This window comes from Apteryx rowi, unplaced genomic scaffold (genome assembly GCF_003343035.1).
Source record: "Apteryx rowi isolate R43461 unplaced genomic scaffold, aptRow1 scaffold_35, whole genome shotgun sequence".
NCBI lineage: Eukaryota > Metazoa > Chordata > Aves > Apterygiformes > Apterygidae > Apteryx > Apteryx rowi.
In genome coordinates, this window is record NW_020449974.1 from 3,297,079 (window position 1) to 3,305,976 (window position 8,898).

The 8,898-nt window shown below is 36.1% G+C and overlaps 1 protein-coding gene across 6 annotated transcripts in view; it reads left to right on the forward strand.

Annotated features, from left to right (window-relative positions):
* CTNNA2 (catenin alpha 2) overlaps positions 1 to 7,675 on the forward strand; it is a 418,807-nt gene extending 411,132 nt beyond the window's left edge. For 5 of the 6 annotated variants that reach the window (XM_026072715.1, XM_026072713.1, XM_026072714.1 and 2 more), the window contains one exon: positions 6,511 to 7,675. In XM_026072715.1, the coding sequence (XP_025928500.1) occupies positions 6,511 to 6,798 (288 nt within the window). In that variant the 3' untranslated portion in view covers positions 6,799 to 7,675. The remainder of the gene's footprint in view (positions 1 to 6,510) is intronic. The other variant, XM_026072716.1, reaches the window with a different exon arrangement.
* The last annotated feature ends 1,223 nt before the right edge of the window (positions 7,676 to 8,898 follow it).

The window sequence follows — 8,898 nt, forward strand, 5'->3', positions numbered from 1 at the left end:
ATAGTGTCTAAATCAGAAGGGCACTTCCACAAGTATAACAAAACATACGCAAAACCTGATGGACTAAAATTAAAGAAAATAAGTGTCTGAGTCCTACCTAAGGCTCATACTAGACATTTTATCTTTGAACTATGGTCCTCAAAATCCAGCATAGTTAGGCATCTGCTTTTCAAACATTATTTTTAAACAACTTTCCAACATTAAATTGCCATGTGCGTGTTACAAGCTGACCTTATAAAATAAATCTGTGTTTAAAATGGCAGTGCTCCATAGAAGACAGAAGATACCCATCATTCTTTGTATACTTGTCTGTTTTCTGTTGTGGTAAGAGAGAGACATGATACTATGAACCATATAAAAATTCAGCCTTTGTTAAATATAGCCAAGTGGGCGTGGGAATCCCTGCGGTTTACTTACCTATAATTGAAAAAATGCAGATGAGGACAATTAATCAGTGGATTGGCCAGCTATAAAACACAACTATCACCTGAATGAATTAAAAATTCAGCACGTCTAAAGGAGCAAGTTAATTACAATCAGATGAGGAAAAAATAGCTAAGAAAAGAGAAATATAATCCCGTTTTCTCTATGTAGCCACAGATCCCTTTTTAACACCATTGTGAGCACATTACATTCTAAGTAATGACACTTTGCTTGTTACAGAATTTCAKATGTATATGATAGTTCCCTTTTCTCATGTTAGACCCAAATCTAGCAAAATCCTTATGCGCGATTTGCAATGACTGACTGAAATACAGCTTCAGCCATTGGATAGTGGTGCTGATAAATAACAGATGTCTTTCACGGCAGGGATGAGTGCATCTGAATAGTGAATAAGCCATTCTTGCATTGGCTGTCACTAATACTATCATGTTTTATGCATGAAATGTGCTACAGAAATGTAGGACATTAGTATTATGATGAAGATCTATTTATTATATATATCTTACATACATATGTAGGACTGGACTTACTCTTCAGCATAGCTGGGAGGAAAATGTTTTGTTGCATAAGATGCACACCCAAAATGTAATCTGGGGAAATGTTGTTTCTGAATTGCTTGCTTCACATAACCTTAGTTGCTTCAGGGGCTATTAATTGACTTTTGGCTGTGGTGACCGCAACCACACCTATCCACAAAAACATGGTCTTGCTCCCAAAAGGAGAAGAAGCAGGGAATGCATCCAGCTTTCCCAGTGAGCCGGAAGGGCTTGACAATGTCTATTTTATCTTCTAAAAACAAACAAACCAAGAGAATTCTAAGGGTTGAGGGTTCTTTTGCAACATAAACATATGACAGTTGCTCCTCCCAATCTGTAGGAAGTAAAACAGACTAAACTCTATTCATCAATAATTATTAATACTCATTTTTTGCATTTGTACATTTTAAAATCAATATGGGCCATTGTTATCATCTAAGCTGCCTTGCTGCATAACTGACGCCTAAGGTCCCAAAATAATGGACATACAAAGTGTCCAAGAGTTATGCTTAAACCAGAGTATACATATTAAACATCCAATACTGGTTTCACAGTTTCTAGAGAGAGAATCACTATCCTTCACGAGTTGTTGTGATTAATAACTATAACTCCTAAAAATTTGCAGCTAATCAATAACTAAAATTACCTGCTTCACCTTCCAGCCATTAGGTTGTGTTACATCTTTGTCTAATCTGTTGAACTTGAAATATTACCAGCTTTCTGTTATCAAGTACTTGCTGACTGCGATCAACTCAGTTTTCAGTCGTTCACTTTATTAATGGAAAACACTGAGCTGCCTGAATCTTTCCTTTCAGACGTGCCTTTTGTTCTTGGGGTTCTTTAAATTCTCTCCAGGTTCTCAGTCTTCTTCCTGCATTGAGAAGAGGTCTCGGTATTGCACAGCTATGGACACAGGATAGCTTGAATATGACAATTTAAGCTCCTATTCCATTAATATTCTTCTGCTTATATACCCAGCGCTCACATTAGTCCTTTTCCACATTGTTACTTAGGGAGGGCTATACCTAATACCTTGCTGAATCACTCTTGCCCAGGATAAAGTTCCTTATCCTATAAGTAGCTTCTGCTATGAATTTGGCCGAACAAAAATCTACATTTCTGGCTTCTGCCAGCTTATTATGGATCAATCACTTGTCCTCTTGATTACCTACCGCTTTCTCAATTGTTATGTTATCTGCAAACGTTACCAGCTCTGACCGACTTTTCTCCAGGACGTTAACAGAAATATTCAGATCGTAAAGCTGAGAACCAGTTTCTCCAGGAGCTCACTGCAAAAGTAGCTGTTCAGCAATGATTTTTTTTGCACATCGTATGTAATTTTGGAAACTTGGAGAATTTGGAATCATTCTGTGTGCGCCATGTTACTTTTGTATCCGTTCAGTTCTTAATCAAACTGTCATGCGGTACCAAGTAAAGGGCCTTTCAAAGGTCCAGTTATATCAACAATATTATTTTAAGCAACCGAAAGTTTAATTACACCCAAAATGTGATATAGGTTACTTTGAAAATATTTTTACCCACAGAACTGTTTGATTACCATTAACTGCTTTTCTTACCCTTCCTTCTTTATTTATGGAGTCCCTCATCGACATTGCATTATTTTGTTTTGCAGCACTGTCAGCTGAACTGGCCTATACTTGCACAGGTCGTTCTCTTTGCCCTGCTCAAATATTTCCAGACTAGCAGCTATCTACAGTTCTTCTGAAGTTTTCCCCCATTTTCCAAAGGTTATTAAAATCAACAATAATGATCCAGAACATTCCCTAACCAGCTCTTTTAAAACAACCTATACTAGGCCCTTGCTTACTGGAAATAAAGAATGTTTGTCTCTATTTTCCTTCCTTTTTATAGTATATTTCTGATTAAATGCAAGAATAATCTCTGGAAATTAAATTTTCTCCTTTCTAAAAACTGTGGTGTAATTCTTCCCCATTACAGTGGGGAAAGCATCTCTTTTCATTTGCTATACTGTTAAGGAGAATATTTTCCAGCTTTATTTCCTCCTGTTTCTCTAGCTATTTTGGTGTTGTAATTGTTGGTTATTTTATTCAGTTTATGTGTGTATGTAAAAGAAGCAAGAAATCCTTATTACAACAAGACTCTGGAAAATTCTGCACATATTGCAGGAAAAATGCAGCACGGCTTATAAGCAGATCAAAACCCCCTCAAAGCCTTATGGATTTAAAAAAAGAAAAAAAACCTGAAATTATCTTCTTGGCAGATAATAGGCTCTGCTGCTCCCGTGTTCTAACCTTGCATTCATTAATGGCAGAGTTAGCTTGTAGCAAAATCTTTTTAATGTTTTTCTGAATGATTTATGTCTTCCCTTGGTAGATGGCAGTTTTAACCAGGATAAGTGACCAGTGCAGTGATTCTCAGGTTCTTTAAGGATTCTGGATCTGTCCCCAACCTTCTTTGTTCTTGAAGTTTTATGGCCCAATAACCGAAATGTATCTCTTATGTTTAAGATAGCTTTCTTCCTAATTGGAGGCAAACTTACTTGTAAAGAGACCTAAGTAGCAGAATACTATTACTTGCTTAGCTAGTCAAAGGCCGTGTTGGCTTTTAGCACAAAAAGGCTATCGTGATATTCGTAATTCCCTAACCAGTGCGAGGGAGCAAAGTTTGCAGCATACTGTGCAATAATTTCCTAGCAGTGCTTTTATTTAAAATGTTCATTTCCCAGGTGTTGGGTTTTTTTTTTTTAATATTAACATTTTTCTGTTTGGAAAAGCGTGTGTGTTTCTGTGCCCAGATTTGGTAAGAAATTATCACACCAAGGGTTTGATTCACTGCTGCCTCATTGCAGCTCTATGCCACTGTAGTTCTGCTGATTACAAAGCACAGCTTAAAACTGAAGGAACGCAGCGGTGTAGTAAGATCTAAATGTTAATTGAAATGGTGCTCATTCAGTTTAATTCCTCTTTACTGAGCCAGAATACAGGCAAGGAGCTGGAGGCAATGAGGAAATCGCTGGAAGTGCTTAGGTGGACAAATTGGATACGTGGGATGGTTACCAGCAGATTTTGGAGAGCACTCATGTTCTAATACTAGTATGGGTTTTTTATGTCTCTTTTCTGATTCCAAGACTTGAAAGCATATTACAATATGAATGAATATTAAGAACAAGGACAAGTGTCTGCATGTTAACACTGGATTAATAATGGTGAAGACTGGAACTAGAGGAAATTAAAATGGCATCAAAATAAGTAATGCAGTTTCCTTAAAAGACATCATTCCAACCCATATCCGATCTTGCAAAAGTACAAATGCTTACACACATCCTTCTCAATAACCTCTATAAAATTACTAATGTGTTTGAAGATGTAGATTGCCTCCTTTGTATGGATTTAAGCATCTACTTTAGGTGCCTCTTCATGTCAGAATGCTTCCTTTAATCATTCTGTTCCTTAGTATGTGCCATGTGTAAAATGTCTATCAGAACACTTTGTGGAAAGAGACACTGTAAAAGGCTATTAGAAACCTTCCGAAAAGAGAATTCATAGGAATATACGATATATGCTTGCTCCAGTCAGTTTATCCACATTGATTATGAAGTAAATACTGTTTGACAGTGTCCCTTTATTTTCAATATCAATGCTCCGGTGTTTCAAAAAGAATCATTTAACAATGAATAATGTTTGATTGTAGATCTTTGCAGTAAATTAAAATATCCTAATTTAATAGAGTATGATCTGTTATTTGCCAACAAATATACAGATTGCATTATAAATCATTCAGTAGTGTGGTTATAGAATAACACTATACTGAATTATATTTCATTACTGCCTATTGAATAGGCATGTTTCTGCCACATAATGTAATTTTCCATCTTTTAACTTTGTTTTTTTTTTACTAACAGAAAATACAAATTAGTCCTGAGGAAAAATAGTTACTGGGGGCAGGCAATTAATTATGCATTTCAGGGAATGGCACCAAGTACGTGAAAATCATTATAACTTTTTTCTGTTCTTCACTTCTCTGTGTCTAACTTTTTGTGTATTTAATAAATAATAATGAATATAAGGCCACATTTCAGGAACTCGAGAACAACAGGTAAGCCTATGGATGAATGTGCCTCCAGGTACAGGCTTTCTGTGAAGCTTGTTCTTGTTTCATATGACACCTACTTTTCAGAAAGATGTTTCTCCTGCAATTATATTCTGACCTCTCTGTTAATGATTCAAAATACTTGAGGTGAAGTACAGTTGCTAACAAACAAGATTTTGTTATTGCTTCATGAGGATTTGGCCTGGTTACATTGCTTAAATTTCATGTTAAAGAATCATATGTTCCCAAAAGATGGAGCAAGGAAGGTTTGGAAGGAGATGGGACCTTTTATACCAATTAAAAATAGCCTAGAGCTTACTGAGGGAGTAGGGTGGAATTAAAGAGCTAAAATAATATTGCACCTAAAATATTCCCTACAGACTTGGAAAGACTTACAGAAAATTAAGATAGCTTGTATGATAGAACTGAGAGGCTTTATCACAAGGAGTATATCCCACTTTTTCATATTCTGTGAAAGGAATAATTGAACATCCTAGGTTGCTGCAGTACTTAGGACCTTATTTTTTAGCACCTACTGATTTGAATGTGCCTAGCTGAATTTGTCAAGTGCTTAATTCTTATTTTGGAACACTAAGGCATTGCTTTGGAAGATCCTTTATCTGCTTAAATATTTTTGAAAAATTTGGCCAGGTACATGTACATGTACTTGATTTGAGGATATGATGAAAGTTTATTGACTGGAAGTCCCAAAGATTTGAAGTTCAGCAAGTGCCTGAGGCCCATTACCTCCATAGGACACGGGCACCTCAGGTGGAGTCGTGCATGGGAAAAATGCAAGGGTTTGTTTACAAAAAACCCTACTAATCACTAGGTAAAAGTCCTCATGAACATGAATATCTCACATATTACTATAACYGGAATAATGTGCAGTTAACTGTTTCATCTTTTTAGCTCTTCAGGGGTTTCAAAAATCTTCTTTCATCTTTTCAGATGGGATTCTCTAACAAGCTCAGCATTGGCCTCACACTGCTCTTGTAGACATCAGTGGGTGTGTTATCTGGGGCTTACTGGGAATAATTAGAACAAACCTCAACACATGGGAAAATCCCTGTTGACCTATTTTGCTGTTTCTGACAGCTAAAAGTAAATTTTTAAAGGTTTAAGCAAGGAGTCATTTTTTGTGAAAAAAAGATCCAGCTGAATATTCACCCGCAGAAGAATCAACAGCAAAAAAAACAAACAAACAAAAAAAGGCCAGCACAAGTTTTTCCTTTTAGTTATTTAAAAAGTTGATGTGAGGTACCGTGGTCTTCCCTTAACAGTTCGGTGCATGTTGTTCCTGTTTCTTGTTCCTACCAGCCACTTGATTATTCCTCAGGGAAAGTGTTCGTTTCAACCTTGATGAGATCTGAGAATATCTGGGCTTCAGTCAGGGGATGCTCTAGTGATGCAGCCGTGGAGTAACCCTGCTGTATTTCATTTTGTTTTCTGTTCGTAGCTGGACAGTGCCACTTCTCTCATCCAGGCAGCTAAAAATCTGATGAACGCTGTGGTCCTTACAGTGAAAGCATCCTATGTGGCTTCTACTAAGTATCAGAAGGTCTATGGCACTGCTGCAGTGAACTCACCAGTTGTGTCTTGGAAGATGAAGGCCCCTGAGAAGAAACCTCTAGTAAAGAGAGAAAAACCAGAAGAATATCAGACAAGAGTGAGAAGAGGGTCCCAGAAGAAACATATTTCCCCTGTACAGGCCTTAAGTGAATTTAAAGCTATGGATTCATTCTAAAACACTAAGCTTTAGCAGGAGGGTTTTATATTCTTTTTGTATGCATACCTGCCGACTTGTATGCGTCTGGCATGGGGTGGGGGGGACTAACGAAGCAGTGTCAATTTGCATGCAACCTGAGACTCTATTAATGTAACTAACTTTCTGCGACACCAAATTTTAGGACATTCTCTTCTGATGTTAAATGGAGCTATTCCAAGCTTACTTTTTAAACTAAGCTATAGCATTAAATTGGCCAAAGAATTTGCATCACTGGGGTGTGTGTGGATTAAATAATAAATTCAAGTCTAAACCCAGAAATTTGTATGCATGCAAGAAACATTAGGTTGGCAGGTATATTAAGTGAAAAAATGGAATTGTAATGGTAGACCATAAAGCTTGTATTGCTTCTGTTCCAGTGCAAAAATGTACTAGCCAATATGCTTAAATGTGTGGCCCAATAATTGAATGATATAACTTTTAAGTCATCTTCATTATAGTATGTGAATTTTTAAAACGGYTAAAAACTAACTCATCTTAAAAATGCTTCTTTTAAACCATATTTTGTTCTTTATATTCTAGTAGTGTTATGATTGCTCACATTTCTATTAATCCCATTAATATGAACAGAGGTTTACTTTTGCCAATTGAATTCCTTATGGTGGAGTATGAAGCACAATATGGTGATTGACATTGCCTTTTATATTATGATTATGATTATTATGATTATGATTATTATTATTATATTAGTAATAGAAGACCTGGTGGTGGAATGTGTAGAGACAAGGAAAATGTGAGAATTTAGAGGCAAATATGTAGGTGTAGTTTGGATTACAGGTATCTAACATACCATTGTAACCACTAACTCAATAAACTCATTTAACCTTGGAATCCTCAATRTGGCTTGTCTCTTTTAAGGTGTGTATATGTATCCTGCATCATAGYTGCGAGGTAGACAGTGATTAATTTTGCCTTATGCTTCCTTTCTTTTTTGTGAAGGAAAAACAATATTACACTCATTTTCTCATTTTTTACAGCCRAGATAACGAAACATGGTCACTGGGTTAAAAACAGAGTTTAAATCTTTACCTGAGACATACATGTGAAATATGCAATGAAATTCTTTGTTTGACTACTCACTTACTCACTTCATAGATAACTGAGAAAAAAATTGGCATTGAATAGCTTGTCGTAAGATGTGTCAGAAAAGAATGAAACAACAGCTCAGAAACAGCATGAAGATAGGTCAATTTATTAAGTTTGTAAGCTTGATATCTAAGAACCTTGGAAATAATCTACTTGTGCCGTGTGGTACAGCACTGTATAAAAAACATCATTGCACAGAAAAATGCAGTATCTACTTTTACTCGCTTTTAGCCCCACCAGTTGGCTGAACGGCATAGATTGTATTATCATTATGAAAAGGTCTTGGWATATTTGAAAATAAAGCAATGAGTATGTATTTATTTTTCTAATAACTAAATAATAACAACTTAAGAGAGCATCCATGACCTCAAAAGGGATTTGAAACAGTGTGAGAAACCGTGAGAAATGTCATAAATGACACATGTCCCCTAGAGTATTTTTAAGAGAGGTGGTCATATGCTTGTCTCATGCTGATTATTCCTCAGAACAGCAACATACCAAATAAYGTACTGTTGCCCTCCCAAGCAATCCATATGAAGAAATACGCTCTCAGAAGCTTTTAGCAAATTATTTTTGCTTCATTTAGTTGTATTAAATGATATAAAGGTATCCCAATCAGAATTCTTTGTTTTTCTGTCATTGAAACACGTTAGAAGACTTGGGTAAGTCCTTAAAGAGCTTTCCTGACAATGCACTGTAGTCTGAAATGGATTGGCATTGCTTAGCATACCAATAAGCTCCCTAAAAGTAATTAGGATCTTTACAGAATGAAACCACRGAGTCAGAGGATGGATATCAAAGTTAAAGGTAAAAATAGCAAATAAAAGCCAAATAGAAATGTCTCAGTTAAGTATGGCACATTAAAACTGACAATTAACCCCAAATAATAGAACTATTAATGCTTCTGTACAAGTGTTATGAGTCTAGAACTGTGATGGATTAACTGCATGTTTGCTTTAAAATTATATGATGCTT